General features: G+C 48.9%; 1 protein-coding gene across 3 annotated transcripts in view; it reads right to left on the bottom strand.

The window, feature by feature from the left end:
* Zdhhc14 (zinc finger DHHC-type palmitoyltransferase 14) overlaps positions 1–20,169 on the bottom strand; it is a 170,714-nt gene extending 150,545 nt beyond the window's left edge. Inside the window, exon 1 of one of the 3 annotated variants that reach the window (XM_048354362.1) lies at positions 19,641–20,169. In XM_048354362.1, coding sequence (XP_048210319.1) covers positions 19,641–19,885 — 245 coding nt within the window. In that variant the 5' untranslated portion in view covers positions 19,886–20,169. The remainder of the gene's footprint in view (positions 1–19,640) is intronic. The other 2 variants (XM_048354363.1, XM_048354364.1) reach the window with 2 other exon arrangements.
* Positions 20,170–27,266: the final 7,097 nt, after the last annotated feature.

The raw sequence follows: 27,266 nt of genomic DNA, 5'->3' as shown, positions 1-27,266 counted from the left end.
TGCTAAAGGCAAGCGTTGTTAACAGGAGGCCAGGGGCGTTCCCTCCCTTCCCCTCCCTTGGTTACCTCAGAGAGAGATGGGAGGCTGGACACAGATGGCTCACACCTGTAATCCTAACTAACCAAAGAGACTGAGATCTGAGGATAGAGGTTCAAAGCCAGCTTGGAAAGTCCATGAGACTCCTATCTCCAATCAATCACCAAAATGCCAGAAGTGAAGCTGTGGCCTTAAGTGGAAAGAGCTAAAGGACCGTGCACAGACCCTGAGCTCGAGTCCTGGTGCCAGCACAAAAAAAAGGGGAGATGGTGTGTACCGAAAATACGCAAACTAGCAACTACCAGGTGTACATCTTACCTGTCTGCACTGAGGGAACTGTGTCAGTCACCTAGCCTTGTGAGCCTCAGTTTCCTCATCTGTACCCTTCTATGTTCAGTAGTAAAAGAAAAGGATTTCTGGGCTTAGCTAGCAAAATTCCAGGATGCAGTTTTCTGAGAGATTGACCACAGACAACACTCAACAAATGGCGGGGGGGGGGGGGGGGGGGGAGAGGCACAGTTTTGTTAGGAGTCCATTATGAACAACAGCACTGTTTCGTTTGTCTTTGAACGCTCCATCAAATATTGGGTGACTGATAAGCTCTCTCCATGCTTCTAATGGAAAAGCTTTAGCCTCTGACACATAAATAATAAATGAGGTCCATGCCAAGACCACCTGCATGGAGGCCTTGGCACGGATGGGCCTTGTTTCGGTTAGCTCCTTCCCTCCACGCACTGACACGCGTAATGCAGTTCTAAAAACACTGACTTAATGCATCGTGCGCGTCACACACAAGGGCCAGATGCATGAGACAAAGGTTGACGAGACAGGGCCAGGGCCCACCGAGTCCCAGGGCGGAGCACGGGAAGGCCGTGCAGAGCCACCTCAGCCACTAAGACAGGGTCAGGGAGAAAGTGGGACTGGTAGGAAGGAGGCCCAGCTACGGCCATGTGTCAGGAAGGCTTTCTAAACCACGTGAGCCTTGGGGACAAGGGAAGATGGACCCCTTGCATTTCACGAGCTCCAGGCTGGGTATGGGCAGGGATTGTAGACCGGGCACACGGCACAGCACTGGTGAAGACAAGAGCGTGGGGGTGGGGGGGAAGGGGGGTCTGTGTGTGTGTGCGTGTGTGTGCAGGACTGGGGGACAGGGTGGAGAGCAGTGCTCAGTAAGGTGCAGACCGCAGGTCCTACAGTCAAATGACTGGGCCAAGAAGCACTGCTTCAGTGAATGGTCCTAACATAAAACAAGACGAGAACAGAGGAGAGGCCGTGTGGTCAGAGGAAGTGCTGCTCCTCGGGGTGCAGGAACGCCCCCAGGCTGCTTCCTGGAGAAAGTCACCCTCACAAGTCGGAAGGCTGTTCAGAGGGGCTATTCCATCCTCGCGCCCCAAGCCGCCTTCCAGAGAACGGAGCGCAGTGGCGCTTCTCCCCCTTGCGGAGGACCGTTTCCAAGGAGGGTCCCAGAAGAGACCCGAGGGACAGTGGTTCCGTTTGGCCCCATCCCAACCACGCTCCCTGAATGAGCCTCTGCTAGGTGACCAGGGCACCAACGGGGAGATATAGGGAAAGAGGAAAGTTCAGCATCAGCGAATTTGGTCACAACTTTGTAACAGGAAAAACTTCAACTTTGTGCTTTACAGTCGCTATAAGTTACACACGGTAGCGGGGAAGGAGGTTGGCCATCCATGTAAACTTCTTAAGTGTATACATCTTTGAAAGGTTTCATCCAAGCCAGGTGTTGGTGGCTCACGCCTGTAATCCTAGCTAATCAGGAGGCTCAGATCTGAGGATTATGGTTCAAGACCCACCTGGGCAGAAAAGTCCATGAGACGCTTATCTCCAATAAACTACTCAGAAAAAGCCAGAAGTGGTAGCTGTGGCTAAAGTGGTAGGGGCTAGCCTTGAGCCAAAGAAACTCAGGGATATCCCCTAGGCCCTGAGTTCAAGCCCCAGGACTGGCAGAAAAAAAAAAAAAGGCTTTCATCTACCCCAACAGTGACAACACAAATAGTTCTGAACAAAACAAATGGCACAGAAGAAGATGCACTTTGTAAATCTTCTTCACAAACCCAATCACTTTCTGAGGATCAATGTAAGTGACAATAACAACTGCCTTTGCACCTTAAAATAAAATCCTAGGAGGGGAAAAGCAGAGGTTAGGGAAGGAGATCAAAACTTGTCTGAGAAGAGAACACACATACATCCCACTCGACTGAATAGAGGAGGCAAATGCCTTCACTTCATGTCTCCATGCTTCTTCAGCATTCAGGAAATACTTCCCTTAAGGCTGACGTTGGACAATATGTCCTGATTTACCTAGCACAGGAGGTCTTACGTGCCTCGTTCCACTATTTACCACTCAGTAAGCATTTCTTGACCCAAGAGAAAAAGAGATACTGACAAAAGTTGGAAAAAAGTGAAAGACTGATGAAGTGATGGAAAACCAAATGCTGGAAAAAAAGCCGGTGATCTGAAAGGAATGGAAACGAAGCTTGTGTTCCAGGAGATGGCGTCATCCATTGGTCCAGGCGCCATCAATCAAGGCCTCGCCAATCCATCTGAGAAAGAGTCAGTTCAGGTCCACTGCAGCTTAAAGCCACCTGGGTTCACTAACATCTTCATTATGTTGATCAGAAACTCCACATTAATCCACCTTTCTTTGAAAGCTAAATTAATCCAACTGTAGATAACTGTGGAAACGAGAAAGCTGCTTGTCTGGCCTTCCCTCGAGTTTACCGTACAACAACGCAGTCACCGCTTTTCTCTTCCATTGTGCTGGTCAATGCGGATGAAACTGCAACCTGCTTGCAGCTTGCATGGCTTTCTCTAACCAAAACATGTCGGCGGCAGGGGGGAGGGGGGGAGGGCTGGGGATATGGCCTAGTGGCAAGAGTGCTTGCCTTGTATACATGAAGCCCTGGGTTTGATTTCTCAGCACCACATATACAGAAAACGGCCAGAAGTGGCGCTGTGGCTCAAGTGGCAGAGTGCTAGCCTTGAGCGGGAAGAAGCCAGGGACAGTGCTCAGGCCCTGAGTCCAAGCCCAGGACTGGCAAAACAATAAAATAAAATAAAATAAACCAAACATGGGGGAACAAGCATGGATGTATTTGCTCTCAAATAAAGAGGAAACCTTTTAATCTGATACAATATACAATCTACTGTGCTCTTATAAATCATCTTCCCAGTCTTCCTGACTCAGAAGAACAAACACCCTTCTTCAAGCTTCCTCCTCCAGTGCAGCATGCGTCGGCAATTACTCCCATTACCCCGACTTAGGTGGCCGCCCTAATGTCCTTCCGATCCCACTAGGCACTACGCTTCTTGCCGAGCTCCAGTCTTGGTCCTGGGACTCTGCTTTAAGATGATACAATGTCTGCACGCGTTCACAAATACCTTTGTTCTTTTGATCAATGTATTAGACTTGCTGCTCTATGTTGTTTGGGTTTTTTTTTTTTTTTGCTCAATTAATTTAATTGTGAACCTTGTAAAAATGAGTAAGCTGTTTGCCAAACTTCCACAACATGTCCATTGTGTGACATGGTCTTGTTTCAGGTCTTGACCAGGTCAAGTCACTGTGGCCTTCGACCTGCCCTGCCCTGACCTAGGCTCTCTCCGCCTGGAGCGTCCAGGTCGCCGGCTGCCTGCAGTCTAGATTCGCTTCTCCCCGTGACAGGATTTCACCCCCGAACCCTATATCATGCCCCTGGGCAGCTGAGCTTCTGTGCCATCCAGCAGTGATTGACCTCGCTGGCCAGGCTTTCAGCAAGAAGTGTCCGCACCACCAGATGCGGAGAATGTCAGCCTCCGCCAGCTGTCCGCGATGCCCCTCCCTCTCAGGGCAGAGGCTCCCGGCAAAGTCTGCTCCCACCCTTGGGAAACTCCCCTGCCGTGAGCCGGGCACCCGGGCCAGCCTGCAGGAAGGGCGTGCCTGGTCACCCAGCCCTGCAACCCTCACCCTCCACACAGCAATCCCTGGACCCCAAATTGGCTTCCCGGGGACCCTGCCGGTGACCCTAGCCAGTGAGTCCCCGGGAGCTCTGCCTCGCATGGACAGCTTGTAACACTGACTGCCACGCCCTGCTCCGTGGCTCGCCTAACACGTTCAGAACTTCAAGTCCAGCTTCACCTGGAAATAGTACGTCCCCACCCTAAACTCCAGCACCCCTGCAGCAGGGACCTGACACTGCCAAAGGGGCTTTGCAGGTGTGGCAATGACATTAAGGACCAGGAGATGGGCATCCTGGATTCGTGAGAGGCCCCTGATAACCTCTCCTGTCCTTAAAGTCCGCCCTGACTGCAGGCACAAAGGCCATCATCACACAATGAGCCAGCTCCTCGCTGGCTTTGAAGATGGAGGGGAGGGGTCACAGACAGCACCAGAAGCCAAAAAGGGCAAGGAAACAGATTCCCTGACCGCTGCTGGACAAGAAGGCAGTCTTGTTGGCACCCTGATGTCAACCCAGGAGGCCAGATCAAGCTCTGACCTACTGACTGCATGACGATAAATTGTGTTTCTTCAAGCTACTTCATTTGTGGTCATTTGTCATGGTGGTAAAAGGAAACTCACACAGGGGAGAGGATGGACGGTAATTCTTCATTCATGTCTCTACCTTAACGCTCACCTTCTATGCTTGACAGGTGTCCCATTCATAAAAGCCAGGGACCTTTCTTGCATTGCAAATGCCACTGAGCAACAACTCCACGGAACTCCATGCAACGTCCCCAAAACAATAATCCACATAGGATAAAGAGGAATCTTCACCTCGTGTGTTCAAGGAGATGACGATTTTCTCTCTGGCCATTCCTGTCAGGTTAAAGCCATCCACAATCTGAATAAAAACACAAACTCCGGGAATCTCCTAAGCCGAGAGTAATCACCTTTTGAATGTGTTTGCTGGAACCATTCTGAAGTTCAGTCTGCATAGGTTGCATTCTTAAAGAGAAGCAGGGAAATTTAAATCAAGTTAGGAAGTGTGAGGTAATCTGATTGAGGAATTCTTCTCCCTGCTTAGACCATATATAGTTGCGGAATCTAACTTGACTTTGGCTTATACATTTTTTGGAAAGAAAAGGCCCTTATCTACCATCAAGTATGTGTGTATGGGAAACCCATGCCACTAAAAGACCCAAAAATAGGACCATTCAAGATGATAAATTGCTTTGATTATACAAATCTGCGACCCGCTTGGAAGCTCAAATCGCTGGGATGGGCAGTTGCTGGTTGTCCCTCTCTCAGGGGCAACACAGCTTGGCAGACCCCAAGGCCGCCACAGGCCAACCTTGAAAAGGCTTCAGGATGCCACAAACACACGGAGGCCGGACAACCACGGGCCGGGCCTGCTTAGCAACCCAGCAAAGCCCAGATCCCCTAGCACACAGCAGCCTCTACCCCATTCAGCCCCCTCCAACTTGACAGCTGAGACGGCTACTCACAGAGGCGGTACTGTGCTCAGTACACTGCGAGACAAGTAGCAATGCATGGAGTTTCTGATTTCAACGGGCTTTCTTGGATTTCCTTTCCCATGCAGTAAATGTCTGGTAAGTTCCTGTATGGAAGGGAAATGTGTAGGTTCTGAAGCCAAAGCAAGGAAAGGGTAGAACCAGAGAGCTGGGCGGTGGCCGCACTGGCTGTCCAGGCACCGAGTGCTGGCCATCTGGACCACTGAAACTCAAAAGTTCTCCCACTGGGGCTGGGAATATGGCTTAGTGGTAGAGCGCTCGCCTTGCATGCATCAAGCCCTAGGTTCGATTCCTCAGCACCACATACACAGAAAAGGCCGGAAGTGGAGCTGTGGTTCAAGTGGCAGAGTGCTAGCCTTGAGCAAAAAGAAGCCAGAGACAGTGCTCAGGCCCTGAGTCCAAGCCCAGGACTGGCCAAAAAAAAAAAAAAAAAAAAAAGATTCTCCCACTGGATAGAGGTGGCAATAGACCACTTCTGCAGATTCGTCAGTTAGCAGCCACTCCTTCCCAGAAGCCCCCCGGAATGGCAGCAAGTGAGAAGAGCTGGCCCCGAATCTACTATAATCTACATAAACGTCTCAAACGGCAGCTCTGTAACCCTGGCTAGTCACACTTAATCACTGCATCCTGTAAACCAGTCCAGGCACTCTATTTGAGGATTTCTGGTAGTTGTTTTTCAGTTACTATGGCTATACGCTAACAACCCCCCAAAAAATATAACAGCAAACAATGACACCCTTGTTTTGCTCATGAATCCACATTTGGGCAGAGCTGGGCAGAAATCCCTTATATCTCTTCTCTTCAGGCTTCACTAGCAAAAACGGGGTGAGGAAAAGAGGAGTATGGGGGTGAGCTAACCATGTAGGGTAAGGGTTAGGACAGAACTGGAATGGTATAAAGATTTGTCTGGGGTCCTCTGTCCTCTCTTTATATGATCTCTGGACTATGGGGCTTCTGGGTAGCCAGACTTCTTACAAAGCAACTCAGAATGCTTCCTCTCTCTCTCCCCCCCCATCCCCCCACTCCCAGTGGGGAGGGGGAGGCTTAATCATGAGTCCTAAGCTAGCTTCGGCTATCACCAGGCATCATTTTTGCCACTAGGGCTGCAGCGTATTCAGAAGGAGGGGGATTCGGGTCCGCTTTTGTACAGGAAATGTCAAAGCCGCCATGAACATGTTTTCAAATCAGCCCATGAAGTGTGGTGGAGACGGAGGAAGAACGCAGTCCAGAGGCATGCGGCAGAGAACTGGGAGAACAGGCCCAGGACACATCTGGGGACCGGGGGCGCTGTCACTCAGAGCAGTGGAGCACAGCAGTGGGGAATTCCAAAGCAAGTGGGTTCCCAGAGGCTTAACCACATTTCTGCTGGGGTTCGGAGGAGCCGGGAGACTTAAGACCAGAAGGCGGGTGCTCTGAGAAGGAGGGAAAGAGGCACGGAAGCCACGTGTGAAAGGGCACCGTTGCCACCATGAGAGCACAGACTCACCCGGGAAAGTGAGAAAGGCAGAAGGGGAATGCACACGGCTCATCTGTGGAAAGAAGGAGCGGACACACGTCACCCAGCAGAAGAATGGATGAAAGGTACGCAGTGAGGAACGTCCTTGAAGCTCAACGGGGAGAGAAAAAAAAATCCCAAAGAAGAGAAAGCAGTCACAGTGGCTCGCGCTGAGGGAAAGGGAAAGATGAAAACTAAGAAAAAGACACTGGATGCTGGCAAAGAAATGGCGAGAAATACAACTTTGGGGGAACTTATTTCTCCAATTAGTACAAGGACGGGTGGTCATTTCTCAGCTACTAGAACTAATGTCTCAAAGCTCAGCAGACGCACATGAAAACCACTGTCAGATAGCGTATGTACACAGCTAAAGCTAAACGCCTTTCCCAGGAGTTAGTCCACCACCCAGACTGATAAGACTATCTCAGGGCAAAGCACACCAGCCCCAGAGGGCAGTTGGCTCCAGCCGCCACCCCCTGCCTGGCCTGTCACATTCTCACCGAGCTCAGAGCAACACCAGGTCCCATGGACTTTGAAATCAGCACTTAAAAAAAATTCAGTTTGAGGATGGATGGATATGATTACATCAATTCCTGTTTTTCACTGGAGTATTTCGATGTGCCTAAATTGCTCTAAAACAAACAAATAAAAGGCTCCATTTGAGTTGAAAGCGAGTCTACCTGGACAATCTGTACACACAATTAGGAAAGCCTCTCTGATGGCACGGAGGGCCATGGAGATATGCGGGTGGATAGCACAATTTGTCCAGTCTGGAGGAATAGAGTCAGTGGCGGAGAAAAGAGCACACAGGCAGGGCGGTCAGTCACCTTGCTCGCCCTCTGGGTGCCACTGTGCAAAGGAGCAGGAGCTGAGAGTGAAGCTGAGGGCCACTGGTTCCACCAGCCTCTTCTGAGACATCCACCAAAGCCACACTAGCAGACCCGCTAAACCAGGCAAACGTGAAGCAAGGTTCAAGATCAGAGAAGGCCTTCAAAACCCAAAGGAGGGCTGGGGATATGGCCTAGTGGCAAGAGTGCTTGCCTCGTATACATGAAGCCCTGGGTTCCATTCCCCAGCACCACATATATATAGAAAACGGCCAGAAGGGGCGCTGTGGCTCAAGTAGCAGAGTGCTAGCCTTGAGCAAAAAGAAGCCAGGGACAGTGCTCAGGCCCTGAGTCCAAGGCCCAGGACTGGCAAAAAAAAACAAAAACAAAAAAAACCCAAAGGATCTGAGGGAGAAGCACCCAAGCCTTTTAAAAAAGAAAAATCAGTGAAATAATAGAGTTAAGGAAAAAAAGCGAAGACTTGGGACACAGAGTATTTCTGTCAACCTTACTTTTGATTAAGTATAATCTCAATCGATGTATAACCTCAGACATTATTTTATCACCGCATGAGAGCCATTGAAGGGCAGGTACAGGAGCTCATGACCATAATCTACTCAGGAGATGGAGATCTGGAGTATAAAGTTTCAATGACAGCCCCAGAAAAAAAGCTAGTGAGAGCTCACCTCGACAAATAAGCCTGGCAGTGGTTATATGAGCCTGGCATCCCAACGACACAGGAGGCTTCAGATAAGAGGATCCAAACCCAAGACCAGCCAGGGCAAAAACACAAGACTGTATCCAAGAAGCAACTGAAACAAAAAGGACTGGAACATGGCTGGCAAGCTCAAGGCACTGAGTTCAACCTCAGCATCACGAAGGAAAGAAGGGAGGGAGGGGGAAGGAAGGGAGGGAGGGAGGGAGGGAGGGAAGGAAGGAAGGAAGGAAGGAAGGAAGGAAGGAAGGAAGGAAGGAAGGAAGGAAGGAAGGAAGGAAGGACAAAATCCCATTCCAAACTGTCTCTCTGTGATGTGGGCCTGAGCATCTGAATCAAGGTGTCACAATCATTTAAAAAGGACCAACATCTATGAAGTAGCAGTCTTATATATTCTATCCCCCCTATAAAATGCCAGCAAGTGCCAAGAATCAGATATAGAATTACTAGAAAAGGGCTTAAAATAACAATACGAAATGTTAAGAATCTAATAAAAAAAAAAAGTATGAGCAGGATGCATGAAGACCTTCAGCAGGGGGTTAGAAACTTTAAACACACTACTAAAAATACTTAATGTGGAAGTGCTCAAAATAAAAACTAAGGGCTGGGGATATGGCCTACTGGCAAGAGTGCTTGCCTTGTATACATGAAGCCCTGGGTTCAATTCCTCAGCACATATATAAAAAAGGCCAGAAGTGGCGCTATGGCTCAAGTGGCAGAGTGCTAGCCTTGAGCAAAAAGAAGCCAGGGACAGTGCTCAGGCCCTGAGTCCAAGCCCCAGGACTGGCCAAAAAAAAAAAAAAAAAAAAATAGTGCAGAAAATAAAAAATAAGATAATAAAAATTGCTTAATATAGTAAACTTAAAGGTAGAGCAATAGCAAACACTCAAACTGAAACACAAAGAGAGAAAAGGGTAGAAGAAATGGAATCTAAAGAGTCTACGATATATGGAACTATAGAAAATAGCATCACATATAAATAATAGGGAAAGAGAAAGGGATAGCAGAATATTCGTAGGAATAATGGAAAATTTTCCAAATTTGATGAAAGGTATCAACCCACAGATCCAAGACCTTAAGCAAACTCAAGCTGGATAAATAGAAAGAAAGCTTACTTGAGCTGCTGAAAACAAAAGACAGAGAAAATCAGAGAAACATGTATTACATATATGAGAAAAAGCTGAACGAACAATAGCTAACCTAAAACAGGGAGAAAAAAATCGGTCAGCATAGAATTCTATATCTAGTGAAAATAACTGTTTTTGATCGATAAGACAGAATCGCACTATGTAACTCAGGCTGACCTTAAATTCAGAATCCTACCTCTGCCTCCCCAGTGCTCATATTATAGGCCTGGCCCACCACACCTGGCTGAAAATATCCCTTAAGATGAAAATAAACATTACCAGAAACAGCAAAACCTAAAACCTGTCATTAGTAGACCTGCATAGAAGAAATGTGGAGAAAAAAGTACTTTACGTCAAAGGGAAAAGATACAAGTAAAAGAGATGAGTATTTCAAATTGTAAATACATGAAGAAAATAAGTATAAAGTCCATTTTAAATAAGCATGTTTTGATCCTATTTATAACTTAGTTCCTGTTGTAACACTCAAGTCAATTATTTTAGGAATGAACCATAAGAAAAGTTACTAATTTTTGAATGCATGAACTTCATAGGCATATTGTAGTCTTGTGCTGGAGGGTTTTGGTTTCTGTATTTGCCCCCTTTGAGTATTTAGGTGTTTATTTGTTTTGAAGAGTGACCAGAAATAAGGAGTCTCCAGCAAGGCTCTGTGTGAAGGCCCCTTTGTGAAGAGCGAGCTCTTCCCTGGACGGAAAGGGGTCAGGCCTGCTTGTCACTGAAGGGGTTCTGTGAAATCTCTTCTGATCTCATCCCCCCACCCACTGTGTGGTGCCCAGATTGCCACAGAGACGGTCCTTGGATTCTTCTGTCTTTTTCTGTCACCTTTGCTCTGAACAAAGACTATTAGAAGAGCATCCCATTATTCAGGCTGGTTAGAAACACCGGTTCAGTAAAGAATAAAGGTCTCTTAAGTGTAAGGAAAATTATATATTTTATATATGTGCACATATGTATGTTTTGCTTGGATGTGTAATTTATAAGTCTTTAAACATATACTTATATGTGTGTTTTAAATATTATCTACATTAGGAACCCCTGGCTTGTAAGTATAATCCTGGCTACTCAGGAGGCTGAAATCTGAGACTCGAGATGGACGCCAGCCAAGGCAGCAAAGTCCATGAAACTCTTATCTCCAATAACCACCCAAAAGGCCACAAGTAATCAGTGGCTCAAGTAGTAGAGCACTGGCCTTGAGCAAAAAAGCTCAGAGACAGCACCTTGAGTTCAAACTCCAAGACTGGCTGGGATGAATGAATAAATGAATGACATTACCAGTTTTAGAGATATGAAATATAGGACAGTTAAGAGTATAATGGGTGGGAAGAATAAAAGAAGTATAATGTTTAGTTTCTTCTATACTATTTTAAGTATAATTTCATGTCTGAAAGTTCTTGTATATTATTTCTGAAGTGAATTACCGTATTTGGAAGCTCTTGTATACTATTTTTAAGACAATACCACATTTGGAAATATTATACTTGCATACCATGATCTCTTAAGTCGTTACTAGAAATAGCATGAAGAAGCATGAGCAACTATTTTTTTTAAAAAAGATAAAATGAAATACTACAAACAAGCAATTCATCTAAAAGAATGCAGAGTGGGAAAAGAAAAACAAACACATATTAGATCAACAAAAACCAAAATACCAAAGACTGGGGTTGTGGCTCAAATGGTACAGTGATTGCTTAGAAAGTCCTGAGTTCAATGCCCCGTGACTCAAAAAGGGCAGGGGGGTGGGTGACAAACATGGTGGTAGATGCCTATAATCCCAGCTATTCTGGAAGCAGAGGGGTAGGAAGCTCATTGTCTATAGCAAGCCCCGGGCAAAAGTGAGATGTTATGTGAAAAAATAACCAAAGAAGGAATGGCTCAAAGGGTAGAGCACAGCCTTGAATTCAAACCCCAGTACCAAGATAAAAAATAAATTCTAAAAACCAGGAAGACAAACTTAAACCCAACTCTACTGAGATAAAGAACCAATTTGAACATGGATTGTTATATCCTGTTCTTTCCTACAATTGACACTATGTCTGTATTGATGTAAGAGAATTACATGCTTAATTAAGTATAGGACATGAAGAGCAGGATGCCTATACTTTACTCTTTGGTGGTTTTGAGGAAAATATCAAAGAATAATATTGAGAGAAAGAGCAATAATTACCAAAAAAAAAAAAAAAGTCAGCAAGTAATGGATTCACCTGAAGAGTCTACCAGAGTTCTCTGAATTACTCTTTTTGTTGTTGTTTTTGACAGTCATGGGGCTGAGCTTTTTCACTCAAGGCTAGCACTCTACCACTTTAAGACACCGCTCCGCTTCTGGTTTTCAGGTGTTAATTGGAGGTAAGAGAGTTTCACAGCCTTTCCTGCCTGGGCCGGCTTCCAACCAGGATCCTCAAATCTCAGCCTTCTGAGGAGCTAGGATCACAGGAGTGAGCCACCAGTGCCTGGCTTCTGAGTTATTCTTACAGCTCTTCTCAAGGTCTGAAATCACTTCAAACGGAAATGCTGCATTATCTTCACAACTAAAGGTACTCAATGGGATTCCATTTGATAGTAAACGTACATACGAAATCAATGCTGTCACTTCAGGGGAAAAAAAACAAAAAACAACACAACATACATATGGCCTGATCCTATATTTATGAGAAAAAAATAAACTGAACAACTTACTGTCTGGGAATGTACACAGGCTGACCACTTGTGGGGACAGGAAGAAAGGACTGGGGCCGACGGGAAGGAGGCTTGGGTTGGGACGGCCTGGGGGAGGGAAGGGAACCCACTGGGCTGAAGCCAGCACCACTGGTCACATTTCAAAACAAAAGCTACGAGAAAGGATTGCGAATGTTGTCACCACAAAGAAATGATGGATGTTAGGGGAGCTAGATAATGTTCACCTTGATTTGAACGTTACACAGTGTGCATGAGTTGGAACAGCCCAAGATACTCTACAAATGTACAAACAAGCAAAAGCACTATTACTGATACGGTTCTTAAGCTTGATAATTTTATGGTGCTCTTTACAGTATTTTACCTCAGAGCTTACACATGTGTTATAAGCTTCTATATAAAGTAACATATTTTTTAAAAGGTGAAAATTGAAAAGTTAAGAATGTCATCCAGCTTATAAAAAGTACGTGTGAACTTGGACCGATCTTAATAGTTAGAGAAAAGCTAAACAAAAGCATTAAGAGCATCACTAATCCTTACCTGAACCAACACACATCAGATTCCCAACTCACGGATAAATACCTATTGATCACCTGTTTGGGCTTTCTTGAAAATCTTAGCGGCAAAAGAATGAAGCGCTTTCCTTGAAATCCTTAATTTAAATTCTCTTGCTAAGACATAATAAATCAGTCATGAATAAATTATGTGCAACATTGTACAGTAAAGGGAAAAATCTCTAGGATATACAGATATGACCCATTTAATAATTAACCATCACTATCCTATTTTAAGAAGCGACTTTCTATAATATGATATCATTTCTCACTAGCTGAGAGAGGAGACATAAAACTCAGGTAGTCAATAAAATCCTTGAGAGCTTTATTTGATAAATTTTTGTATCCAGTGACAAAACCCTCTAAAAAAAAAAAAGTGATGATCCTAGGTTCTGGTGGTTGTTCAATTATATATTCATGCATGTCATAGGGGCTTTATTTGCCTAAAGCCTTTAGATAAAAAAAATAAATATTAGAAAGTAGTCTCAGCCAAGTAAATATCCAAACCTTCTGCCAATTTTCTAAGTAATGAAAAAAAAACAAAAAAAACCTCTCTCTTCTACTTCCATGAACACATTGGAAAAGGGATGTCTTGATTCTGAATCCAGAAGAGTTATATCAAATAATCAGAGTTGCTAAGGCAACATTATTATAAAAGCTATTGACCTTCCTGACTTTACAACTGAGGCACAAGGAAGGTATTTATCAGTATCCCAGTATTACAATGACTTCCGTAAGCAGCAAATGTTTAGTGAAGGGCTGCTGTTTACCGGGTGCAATTCTGAACCCTAAGGATAAAGCAGCCAAACTGTGGTCCCTGCCCTTACAGGGCACACGCACCTTACACACGCATATGAAGCACGCACAGAGGATTGAGTACGTGCATCATGTCAAGAGAAGTCGCCTGAATGTCTGGTGGAACCCCCCTCCCTTCCACCCCGCGGGGGGTTAAGCATCCTTGACTCCTCCTATGTTACCTAGCAAGGTTCCATGGCAAGGTCCTAAGAGCTATCTACCGTCATCTCTGTCAACACCAAGGAGATGTTTTCTGAGGCCATGGAACGCTGGACACAGTCCTGCAGGGAAGGTTGAGAAAGGACGGGATAAGAAGGGTTATGCCATCTACGATGGATATGGCTGGAATGACACCTTAAATTTCAGGAGAGAGTGGATGGACGTTGGAGGGTGGAGCTGTAGAGAACGGTAGAACCTTAAGTAGGCGGGCCTAACGGGAGGTCTTTAGGTGACAGGGCGTGTGCCTTGGACGATAATCGTGGGGCCCTCGCTCCTTCTTCTTCTGCTTCCTGGACATAGGGGTGCAGTTTCTCGCCATTCAATGTGCCTCACCCTTGCTCTCTGGCACCCCCACAAGGGGCCCGAAGTCAATGGGCCCACCAGATGGCACCGGCTAGAACCTCTAAGACCATGAAGAGACACGAATGCTCTCAGATATTTTGTTATAGTGACAGGAAGCGGGCTGACACAGATAGGTCCTTCTGTATCACAAGGGCAGCCCCTTGCATCCCACACATGGGAAATGAAAATCATCCCCACTGTGAAGGAGATTTAGGATAGGAAATGATGCTTCTGTTTGCCAGGGCTGACCTCAAGTTCCATATTCAAGACAAACCTGACTCCAGTTTGCTGACTCCCAATGACTGAGCATTTATTTCAGAGAAGATTAGAAAATTTGGAAATAGGAGAAAGAGGGAGGAGGGGGAGGGAAGGAGAGCACAAAAAGAGAGAAAGAAGACCTAAGTCTTTAAAAAAAAGCAACCAGTGGACCTACAGAGATGGGGAATCTGAGGATGTTCCCACGTCTCCGGGTGTTTGAACCCTCGTGACACCTTCAAGCGACCAGAAGTGACAGCACAGGACTGGGAGACACGGGTCTCCCCTGCTGCCTTCACAGGAGGCTCCTGAAACACTGGCCTCATCTGGCCCCCCACCCAGCCCAGCCCTCCTTCCGCCAGGGATCAAATGGCTACCAAACAGCAACCGATCAGAACAAAGGCCTTAGAATGTGTAATGTCCAAGTATACACAAAAGTAGGATACAGATACAGATGTGTCCACTGTGTGTGTGTGTGAGAGAGAGAGAGAGAGAGAGAGAGAGGGAGAGGGAGAGAGACAGAGAGACAGAGAGACAGAGGGAGACAGAGACAGAGGAAGAGAGGGGAAAGACAGAGAGAGACACACACACACAGAGAGAAATACAGACAGGTCTTTTCAAATTCCCGTGCTGGGGTCTGGGAACGGTGCCACTGCAGTCCTCCTCCTCTTAATGACAAGGAGCCGTGTGACGTCCCCACAGCCCTGTGGTCACCGTCCCTCCCTCCCCTCCTGAGTGCAGCCATGAGACGCTGTCACTTTTCATCAGGACTGCATATGCTGAATAAAAGCAGCCAGGAGATAAGCAGTCTTTGACCTGCTTAGAAAAGCGTTGCTGCTGATAGCCTTTTTATTTCTTCACAGTCCTGGGATGGTGGCTCCAAAAATGGAGCTGAAACCAGGGTGTGGATCAGGGCGGGTCCCCGGGCTCCATGTAGGACTCTCTGTCTGTGGGGGCCGGATGGGGGACACCACTCCCACGGGCTCATAAAGGGGCGCTCATAAAGGTTACTATTTTAATGAGACTGCACAGTCCCCACATTCTTTTATCCAGGCCTGTCAAAGTTACATTTATTAGCCTACACATTCCTTTTCTAAAAAAAAAAGCTCTCCGAAAAGGACGACCAGAGTCCTGGAGTTCGGTTAATCCCGAGGTATACTCTAATAATACGCGCAGTCTAGTGAGCATTTCTTTGTTCTGTACTGGATACGGTTGTGAATATGCTTTTCCCATTTACAGTCTGTAAAGACAGATGCTCTGAACGACACTGTATAGATTCGGGGAACACGAGGCTTTAACAAGATGAATCAGTGGTTCGGGGTCGGAATCTTCAGCTCTGCCCTCCTGAAAGCCCTCCCTGCCTTCAGCCGTGTTCGGCCCTAGGAGAAGGGCAGGGCAGCACACCTGGTGGGAAGAGTTCTGGCTTGGTGGTCAGAAGTGTCCCACCATTCATGATGTGATCTCCGGGAGGGGAGGGGGAGGGGAGTCCTCCAAGGGGGGGGGGTCCTCCAAGCCACTCCCCTTCATCTTCCATGGAAGCTGATCATTTCCACCCTGCTTTGCTTTCAACAGGGTTGGGAGAGAGTACCAACACCTGTTGCTGAGTTCATTCTCTGGGGGCAAACACCCCTATTTATTTGCTCAAGGTCTAGAATGAGAAGCAGGAGGCCCAGATAAGGAAAGTCCAGAATTAAAGTTCTGTGATGCGTTTCCCTTTCTAGTCCCTTATTCCCTTCTGTCTTGGTGGAACTGTCTGGAGAGTCATGTATTCTAACGTCTGATAATTTCTACATTTAGAGCTTGGATGTAAAAACACCCCAAGCGCTTGTTTGCCTGCTGATAGAAACCGCCTGTGGAAACTGACTGACTGCTGAGGGCTCTGATGGAGTGAATGAATTAACCCCTTTGTCGGCCGATCAAGGCACTTCTTTTGGGAGATGGTGGCAACTAGGAAATGGAGTCTAGTTGGCGGAAGGAGGTCTGGGGCCTGGTCTGGAAAGCTCGGTCACCTGTCCTCCAGAAACCTGCTGTCTCCTGGCTGCCATGAGGTGAGCAGGCTCCTCCAGCACGTGCTCCCGCCATTACGGTGCTCTTCTTCACCTCCGGCCTAACAGCCAGGAGAGAAGCTGACCTCATAGACGGAAACCAGGAACCAAAACAAATCCTTCCTCCATTCAGTTGTTTTCCTCAGGTATTTGATTATGGAGGCAAAGAAAAGTCTGACTGATGTATCCGCTAATACGCAAAGCTATTGAGACATGCAGTCACACAGTTAAAATAGGGGACCCACGGTATATATCCAATAAATAACTAAAGGAAGGTCAGAAGAAAGGCAGACCGGGAAGGGGCAGGCAATGCTGGCATTTCCTCGGGTTCCCATTTTAATGATTAACTGGTGGCATTTCAACCACACCTGTGGCTAATTGGTGTTTTGAGTCTCTAGCAAATTAATTTGGCCAAAGCTATTTGATTTCATTCTGTCTGTTACTAATGAATAAAGAACTTAGAAACAATGGCAATACTCAACAATGAAATGCAGTGGCAAACAGTCAAAACAAACTAAGAGTTTGAAGTTTGGATGAACCTATACTTTTTCTCTAACAAACATGCCAGTGTGGGCCTCCAGTTCCCTTGAAATTTCTAACTGAAGTTACCCTCATGAAGACCAAACATTCTCTGTTCCTCTCTCTGTCTGTCTGTCTGTCTGTCTCTCTCTCTCCATTCCCACAGAGCTGATATAAAAATGCTATAAATAGTAGCTAATAAAATCCCGATGTGGGCTGGGAATATGGCCTAATGGTAAAGTACTCGCCTCGTATACATGAAGTCCTGGGTTCGGTTCCTCAGCACCACATATAGAGAAAAAGCCGGAAGTGGCACTGTGTCTCAAGTGGCAGAGTGCTAGCCTTGAGCAAAAGGAAGCCAGGGACAGTGCTCAGGCCCTGAGTTCAAGCCACAGGACTGGCAAAAAAAAAAAAAAAACCAATGTACATGTACATTCCTACATCCATCAGTTAAGACAACATGGACACAGAAAAAAAATCAATAACAACACAGGAGTGAGGACCTGGAGGAGCTCTTGAGAAAACCTGCAGACATCAAGAAATGAAAATGAATGTATGATGCTCTAGTTAGCAGCTATGTTTGAACAAAAGAAATAAAATATAGTAAGTAATATCTGAAGGGGTCCCTAACCATACAGTGAGGATTTGCGGGTGTATGTGTATAAAAAATGAAATATTTATCATCATACACATAATATACTTGTGGCTAAAGCGCTGTAAAAAAAAAAAAAAGCAACCAATTGTGAGCTCACTTAAAAGAGAAAAAAAATGCCAATCTGGACCCGTCCAAAATGTTTGTGACATTAGGAACTTAGCGAACCTTCTCTAACTAGAGGAATCGGGGTAACTACAGTCACCAAAGATTTGGTTAGAGAGAGCATCTCTGTTAACAACAGGGCGTCACCACCCCAGAGCCAGAGTTTGTTCTGTTGCGTAATGTAGCCACATCAGGAAGCCCCAGGGCCTCTTCCACAGGTCTGCAGGGAAGAGACCCAGGGAAGCATCCCTCCCTGGCCACCCACAGGTCTCCCACAGGTTCCACCTGTGCGTACACTTAGCCTTCCAAGTGACACCTCAAACACACACACACACACACACACACACACACACACACACACACCACAAGACATGGGGGTATAAGTACATTCCAGATCTCTCCTCCTCTACCTCGATCCTGCTAAAGCCAGCCATCAGAACACCGTTCACACACAAATGCTCCCCCTCATACAGTCAGAGGGATTTTAGTGAAAGTATCACATTGTCAAGAGCCCATTCGTTTCTAACTGGCACAGCTTTTATTTCCAAGAGCAAAATCCAGGCACGAAATCAGAGCCTATTAATAATACTTATCGGAGACAAAAGTAAACACTAAAGGTTTTAACTAACCCCACTCAGTAGCCGGTGGAGACTGATGGTACAGCATATGCCATAACCAGGATCTGAGAAGCTGAAGGGAAACTCCTTGTAAATGGTTTTTTAAGTTTGGAGGGGGGGAAAAAGTATAACTTTCATTGGGCATAGAATATGAAAGGTTATATAAGCAGCTGCATCCCAAATGTTGGGCCCAATCCAAGCAATTGAAATCGACTTGGAATAGGGCTAAACTGCATTACCTAATGACTGTTAATAAAGAAAAAGTTCTTTCTTTTTTTATTTTTGAATTTCCATCCCCTTGAGTTTATTTCCATCAATGCCATTTTATATGACCAGAGGCACATAGTTATTGTGTCTTTGTGTTCCTCTCCTAAGTTAAGTTCTTTCTTTAGTTGGCAGGAGGATAGTTAACTCTTGGCCATTTTGATTTCCCAGAAAATGGTGGAGACTTATAAACTTTTTTAATTTTCCAGATTAAAAAAAAAAAATCCCCAAAGTCCCAAAGTACTGTTGTTTCTGGAGTCATACCACCACACCCCCTTTCCAGGCCTCACTCTGCCTTTCACCTGTTCCCAACTTGCCTATTTGGACATTTTCCACTGAAACTTTTTTGAGAGTGCAGAAAGGCAAGTGTGGCGAAGCAGAAGCCAACGAGCACGAGCGAATTAAGTAAGGATAATGAAAAACGAAACTACCCAACCAGAACACGCCGGGCGGTCTGTACTTTTAAGCCTAAAATAACCAGGGTTCCTAATTATTCCTGGGAGGGATAGGAGACTTAGCTGGCTGGGCCTCACAAGATGCCCTGCATCTCGGGGTTGGGGGGTAGGGGTCGGGGGGGGGGGGGGAAAGTCAGGTGTGCTTGCCCCAGGCTCCCTGCGGGGGGGGGGGGGCTGGCTGAGGTGCAAGCCCCCAACTCCATGGCCCATCGGGGCCGGGCTCTGGGGGCAGTGTGGCCGGGCCCACCTTCCCAGCGTTTCCCACCCGCCCCTCCCTCCCCCACCCCCGCGGGGGGGAGGGCTTGGGGGGCTGAGCCCCCCCCCTCGAAAGGAGGACGCTGGGGCGGGCGTTACATAAGGGCGCAGGAGGGACCGCGCGCGAAGGTGGAAGGAAGGGGGCGGCGGGGCGGGGAGCGGCCGGGAGGCGCCCCGGGCCGGGGTGGGGTGGGGTGGCGGCCACTTACTCGAAGGCGAAGAAGAGCCCGCTGGTGACCAGGATGAGGACGAGCGTCAGGTAGAAGACGCCGGTCTGCCGGGCCATCATGATCCTCCCGTTGCAGAAGAACTTGTTCCTGCCCGGGAACACCTCCCATTTCCTCCGGGCGGCGATCTTCTTCTTGGAGTGGGGCGACTCCATGGGCGAGGAGCTGTGGGTGCTGATCTGGCTGTACTCGCAGTCTTTCATGGGCCCGCCGCCGCCGGGAGGCATCCGCGAGGGCAGCGGGCGGGGGGCGCACGCCCCCAGGAGCCCCCCGGCCGCGCGGGCGCCGCCGAGCCACGGTCGCCCCCCGGGCCGCGCCGCCGCGACCCCGCCGCCGGCTCCCGGCTCGCCCACCACTTGGCCGCGGACGCCCGGGTCGGCCCCTCGGGGCGCCCCGCTGTCATAGCACGGTCCGCTTTCGGGAAGGGCGGCGCGCGCCCCGGGCCCGCGGCAGCGCTCCTCCGTGCCTTCCAGCCCGCGGCCCGGGGCTCCGGGGCTCCGCGGGGAGCCGCCGCGCGCCCGGCCCGATCCCCCGAGCGCGGCACCCGCCGGGGGACCCGAGGCGGCGGGGAGTGCGGGGGAGCCCTCCCCACGGCGTGCGCCCGGGGCCGGGCTCGGGGCGGCGGATCCTCGCGAGCCGGGCGCCGCGGCACCCCCGCCGCTCAGCCCGGCCACGCCGCCCGGGGCTGTCAGGAGCGCCGGCGACCCCGCGTCCACGCCCGCCACCCAGCCCCGGGGAGCCGAGCCGGCGGCGCCCGCGCGCGGGGCTCCGGGCTGAGCGAGCCCGGTGGCGGCGGCGCCCCGGGGGGATCCCGCGCTCCTCCCTTCCGCCCGAGCCCCGCCGCCAGCCCTGGCGCTCGTCCGCCCGCTCCGAGGCCGCCGGAGGGCCGCGGGGACGCCGGCACGGACACTTGTTTGCAACGCTGCGCTCCGGAGCGCGGGGCCGAGCGGGACCGCCTCCTCGCGGCCCGGCGGGCGGCGCCGGCCCCGCCTCCTCCCGCCGCCGCTCCTCCCCCTGCCCCTCCGGCTCCTCCCTCCCGCTCCTCCTCCTCCCGCTTCACCTGCTGCGGCTGCTCCGCCCTCTCTTCCCGTTATCCCTTCTCCTTTTTCTCCTTGTCCTCCTCCTCCCGCTCCGGCACTGCCCCCGCCCAGCCCCCTCCGGCCGCCGTCCCGACGCTCGCGCGCGCGGGGCGCTCCGGGTGGGCTCCGGGCCCGCCGGCCGGCCGGCTTCCCCGCGGGTGTATTCCCGACCGCGCTGGCCACCCCGGGGCGCGCACGTTCACACGGCCCCCCGGGCCACTCCGGGGACGCCCGGAGAAGGTGGGGAAGCGCCCCGGCCCCGCCCGCCCTCCACTCTCCCCCTTCCTGCCCCGCGGGACGCGCGGCGGGAGACGCGGGTCTCCGGGGCGGGGTGCCCTAAGCAGATCAGGCGCATGGGGACGGACGGGGCGCACAGGGGATCTGGGGCTCGGCCCCCGGCCGGCCGGGAGGACGCGGAGAGGACCCGGAGGGGACCCCTTCAGGGTGGCCAGGCCCGGTCTGGGGGGTGGGGGGGCGCACGCTGCGCTCCTGGGGTTTCTCTGGCCCCAGCCGGGCCCGGGGCAGCAGCAGGACCCCGCTCCCCCTCCGCATGGCCCGACGGCCTCGGGCGGCCCAGCCCGCTGCGCCTGCGCGCTGCTGCCCTGAGTGGGCGCTTCGGCTCGGGAGGGCACCGGCCCCGGGGAGGGAGGGCGGGCGGGACAAGAGAGCAAAAGGCAGCGCTGAGAGGCGCTCGGTTTTCCGCGCCCGGCTTTCCTTCCGTGGCCCCCTGGGATATGTAGTTCTCCCGCTCGCCGTCCGACTCTTTGGAGAAGTATAGCTTTGTGACTTGAAACTACAACGCCCGACATCCCTTGCGAGCAAAGTGGGCGGGGCGCGGTCCTGGGCGTTCTGGGGCTGGGTGGTGGGAGGTGGGAGGTGGGAGGTGGGAACCCACCCACACCAGGGGCGGTGGGGAAGCGCTCCCTGCTAGGTGCTGGGCACTTTGCGCCCCACACTTGTTCTTCGTGCAGTCTTCACCAGCACGCTATTGCACCCAGCCTAGAGAAGCGACCAAACTCCTTGGTGTCAGAAGTGGCACTGAACCCGCTTCATAAAGCAAGCCGCAGTGCAGTGTCCCAGGGAGAGGGGACTGGCTGTCCGGAAGATAACAAGGAAGTGGAACCAGCTGGGAAGAGCTTCCTGCAGTAAGGAAAAACTAATCTGAGTTAAAGTGGGATAGACAGGTCTATTATACAGTAAGTTTAGGGCCCTAGGGGAGTAGATAGGATCTTAATCACGCTCTCACCTATAGCTTCGAATTACTGTGTGACAGAGAAGCATAGGATAGGGACAATTAAGTACTTTATGGTCGCATTATTATTAAAAACATCCAACTGCTGGGCCTCTAACGTTTAAAGGAAAGCTGTCCTGCTTTGCTGCCCTTTCACTGGCAAGCACCTTTTCTCCGAGTGTAAAATTAATATAATAAACGTTCTTGGTGCCTTTTTAAAAGACTCCCACTTTTGATGTCAGAGGTAAGACACTGCGGTCCAGTGCTGAGTCCCTACTTAAGGCTTCATACCTGCCCTCAGGGCCCTGCCTGGACTGTGTTCTCAGAGAAAATCCACTGAGCACTGTTAAAGGTGACGAATGAGTTTTATGGGTCAGTTTGCAACTGCCTTGCCCGGGGCTACCCCAGAGCTAGGGGCAGTTGCGGCTTCCAGGGGGCCAGTTTCTTTCCTTTCTTCCTTTCCACAGGCTTCTCCTGTCCGCAGGCCTCTCTTGTTCTCCATAGGCCTCTCCCCTGGCCTCGAGCCTCTGGCTCCCAGCAGGCCTGGGCTCTGCAGGCCTCTCTGCCGGTGCTGCTCAGGCCTGAGGGGAGCCCGGGCACTGCCCAGCGCCACCAGGCTTCCCGGAAATCCCCCCCCCTCTTATGCCCCCAGCTGCCTGCAGTGGGGGGAGGAGTTCCAGTCCCCTCAACGTGGGGGCAAGATCCCCTCTTACCCTCCACAGTGGGGTGTAGCAGTGACGACACCATGTCTGGGGAAGGCTGCCTGTCTCGCTCACTCCCGCCAATGGCCATGGCGCTTGGCTTCCTTGCAGCTGTAGCACCGAGCAGGGCTTCTGGCTGGTTGAGCATTGAGCCCAAACTCTTGTGAACCCTGATCCATCATTCACCAAGGAGATGAAAGAATATCTCCAAAGTGAAGGTCGAAGGCTGGCTAGGGCAATATTCAGACCAGGTGATTGAACTTTTATAAGGCAGGTTATCGCAGGTGTACAAAAGGCCCCAGTGGTTGTGAGGGTGGTGCAACTATCCGCGTAACTATAGACAGAAAAAAAAATGGCCATTATTGTAAAAAGCATGTAAGTGGACAGATTCAAGTTGAAATCTGTAAATAGAGCAATAAAAATGTAGCTCAGGACAGAGCCTTGGGGGATGCTGATGTGTAAAGGGAAGGGGGTAAAGGGATTAGTCAGGACGGAGAAGAGCCTCCAGGTACTTCCAAAAAAGACCGGTAAAGAGGAACGTTTTTAAAGGAACAAGGTACACAGCACTGGCCAACATCACAGAGAAGAGTGCGTGGAAGTCTGGAAGGAGGAGGCTGCGCGTGGAAACTCGGAGGTCACGCCGCCCTCTGAGAGCCTTTGGAGAGGTGGGGAGGGCAGCTTTCAAGCGAGTTTATGGGAAGAGTACTCCCTAACAATGGCAGAAGAGAATGCCATGAATACTGAAGGGAATTATAGACCATTAGGTATAGAAGCAGATTGTCATCATCATGCTAGGAATAGCCCGAGTACAAACCCCAGGATGTTGAAATGACGGTTACCCTAGAAACCTGAGAGGAGTACCTTAGCAACACGTTCTCAGCTGCTCTGTCTGCTCTGTACTGAAGATGTTCTTGGACCTCTTCTAGTGTAATCTGTCAGTTAGCCTCTCGACTTTGCTTAATGGGAGAGTGGTTTCTCCGGGCCCACCGTCTTGACAATGAAATCACTTAGCAGCTCCTCTGTAACAGCAAAGGTGATGACAGAAGCAACTCAATTTGCTATTGGAAAAGCTCCCTAATGGGGCAAGAAAGCAACTCATTTGACCACTGTGCCACACTCAGCTTTTTCTTCCTTCGTGTGTGTGTGTGTGTTTATTTGAGTGCCATCATGCACAGGCAGCATACTGCACAATTTGCACAAGTCCTTCTGTTTAATATTTACATTGTCCCCAGTAGGTGGATACTATTTTTATCCTTTAGAAACATGCTTGATTTAGCCAAGATGCTGAGAATGGAAACACTCTTTTCAAAGGTGTGGAAACGAATCGAGAGTTATATCATTTGCTTGAGATCAATCACACAAACTGCTTGACCTCAGGTTAACGTTCTGAATGCTATGGAGAACGCAAAGTGACTTCAGACATCGTATCTCCACTGGGCCTGGTAATAAAAATTAGGCCTATGTAGACTTTGCACCCCCATGAATGCTGAGAGGAAGGGGCTGAGTGTTCACTGCTGCCTGTGGCAACCAGAAGATTTTTTAAATTTATTTATTTATTGTCAAAGTGATGTACAGAGGGGCTACAGTTTCATATCTAAGACAGTGAGTACATTTCTTATCAAACTTGCTACCTCCTCCCTCATTACCTTCCCACCTTACTCCCTCCCTAATCCCTTCCCTACTCCAGAAGATTTTTTTTTTTAAGAAGTAGCTCTAAAATTTCACGTTGATCATACTTGGTGACTCAACCCTGTAATCCCAGTCACTCGGGAGGGCTAGTATGGGGGACTGAAGTGTGAGGCCAGTCAGGCATAAAGGTTCACAGGACTATCTTAACCAGTGGGCCCAGGGCGATGTGCCTGCCACCTCTGCAGTTTGGGTAAAAAGAAAGAGAACTGCAGTCCAGGCAGTGTCCGGCACAAAAGTGAGATTCTATCTGAAAAACAACCAACAGGAAAGTGGTTCTAGTGAGGTAGTTTCAGTGGCAAAGCACTTGCCTAGCAGGTATGAGGCCCTGAGTTCAAACCCCAGTACAGCTCTCCAAAATTTTCACTTTTTTAAGAGTGAGAGGATTCCTTTTAATCTCATAAGATTAAAATATTTACATTTTTTCCTTCTTCTGTTTCTGTTCTCCAACTCTTTGCTCTCTAAATAGCAACGCACCACCAACACCTCCATCTTCTCATTCCCTTTATCTTGTCTTTTATTTCCTTTGGGATACCGAAATTTCTTAACAATTGCAGACAGAACTGGACATGCCGAGATGCTGAAGCAGGCTCTAAATGCTGAACCACTCTGGCAAGAGTAACCTAGTTACGGTGACTTCATGAGAGGACAAGCCACCTTCCTTTGGACATGAACTCTGCAGGCAGGCTGGGTGGGTGAACTACCAGGGGAGGTGTTGTCTGAGACAAGCAGAATTCAACCTGGAGGAATTTCTGAGCACAGCTCTGTCCCATAGTGACATGATTAGCACACATCTTGGATCGTTGCCTAGTATGTAAAGTTCAAAACGTTGTCATCTCCTTAAAGTTGGAGGAGCCAAGGCGTGAGTGGTCCATTTCAGATCTCTGAGTAGGTAGCTTAGTCTCCCACCGCACCCAGAAAAGTCTATTTAACAAATCTTCCTCCAGCACTTCCCTTTGCCTGCACCTCCCCTGCACCCCCACCCTCCCGCCCACCACCACCCTGTTCTCTCCTGGGCTCTTGTGTTCCACCACAGGCAGGAAGTGATTGGTAAAGTGAGTTCCTTTTCAAAAGTACTAAAAATACTTCTCCCACAGCTTATAACCCAATATCCATAGTCCTTATAATGCCTGAGACACCTGTAATCAGAAAAGAAGGTAGATGTTTTTAGATCGTTTTTTTAAAGCAGAGAGCGATTCCTCAATACACGTGGAAAATAAACCAAAGATAATGAACAACATTTGCTGAGGGCCATTTGTCCTTATCTAAACCAAAATCATTTCTCATGAGAAATTGTGTGACAGCTGGTTATTTCAATCTTCTGAAAGAAACCTCAACGACTTAAGAAGAAGAAGGAAAAGCTTTCAAGACCCCACTACTGCACATTTGGCTGTGGTGCCGTTCTGCTCCCAACCCAGAAATGCTTGGATTCAATCCTCTTTCAAGCGTGTATTATAGGACGAGGAACTATCCTTTCTCAACTTGATCAGCAGACAAGGAATACTTGCAAATCCAAAATAGCCTAACATTTAAACATTTCCTCTGTTGTTTTAAATTATTTTAAAATCCGGATGCCTAAGTGTCATTCCTTCCCAGTTAAAAAATAATGCTGTTTTTTTTATTATTATTATTGTTTCCTGTGGAAACCATTTCCTTAGGCATGGCAACTGCCAGACTTTAGGAGGGGTATTTACGGGAGCTGTTTTCCCTTGTTGCATTCTGGTTGACACGAACCCATATTTTAGCCCAATTGGCCTGTGAAGGCTAACCCGTGCCTGCTCCGGAGAAACATCCAGTGCTACCATAGCCACACTCCCAGCTGCTAAGCAGCCAAGAACAATAATTCGGGTCCCCAGAGACCACTTGGAGGAACGTTACGTCCTCAGGGACTGGTGAAAAGTTTCAGAACGTGTGACCAAACTGTCAGAAGTCTCCAAATCTGCTTGAGGACAAATGTCAAATCAAGCAATGAGGCTGGGAAGACATAAGCATTGCAAGAAGCCTTACATATCTGCACAGGAGAGCAAGAATTTTCCCTTTCCCTAATCCAGATTTCTGGTAACGTTCTTTAAAAACTAAGGATGCGTCACACCTATAATCCCAACTACTCAGGAGGTTGAGACCCGAGGATCATGGTTCAAAGCTATGGTGGATAGAAAACTATGTGAGACTTTTGCCTCTAACTCACCAGCAAAAAGCCAAACAAAAATGGAGGTGTGGCTCAGTGGTATAGCACCAGCCTTGAATGAAAAGCTGGAGAACACAGGTTCTGAGTTCAAACCCCAGTACTGGCACACACACACACACACACACACACACACACACACACACACAAATTAAGACTAGGAAATGTCTTTTTCTACCTATAAGTGAAGAGCTTGTATCAACCTACTGCTCTTATAAACACAACCATAAAGGCAGGACAAAACAGCACCTTCAAGGGGCCGCAGTTCTGGAGAGAAATAAGATGTATTGAGGTGAGTCAGAGAGCTGCCATTGCAATTCTTCCCCAGGGAACTTTCTGGGGCCGGGGCTAACAGGCCAAATAAATAAGATGATGGAGTGCGGCAAGAGTGTCCCTAGAGCAGGGAGATGATAAATCGAGCTCAAGTTAACCAAAGGGCTTTCAGAGCCAGCATGAGCTCTACATTGAGTAACCTCCCCTCAAGGCCTTCAACCTTCTAGACTAAGCAAGTCTAAGAGGCAAGAACGCTAGCAAGTACCAAGCTGGTTCACCAGAGTCTCATGATGCTAAGAAGATAAAACATGACATGGAAAATGAGATGGAGAGAGACAGACAGACAGACAGACAGACACATAGAATAATTCCTGGTAAGGACTCCAGACTTCAATTGAGAACCCTAAAGACCAACATCCAAGTAATGAAAGCAAAAAGGAGAGATGGTTGCCC

Source organism: Perognathus longimembris, chromosome 9 (assembly GCF_023159225.1).
Source record: "Perognathus longimembris pacificus isolate PPM17 chromosome 9, ASM2315922v1, whole genome shotgun sequence".
Lineage (NCBI taxonomy): Eukaryota > Metazoa > Chordata > Mammalia > Rodentia > Heteromyidae > Perognathus > Perognathus longimembris.
Note: the sequence above shows the minus strand (reverse complement) of the source record. Positions and strands in the feature narration are given on the sequence as shown.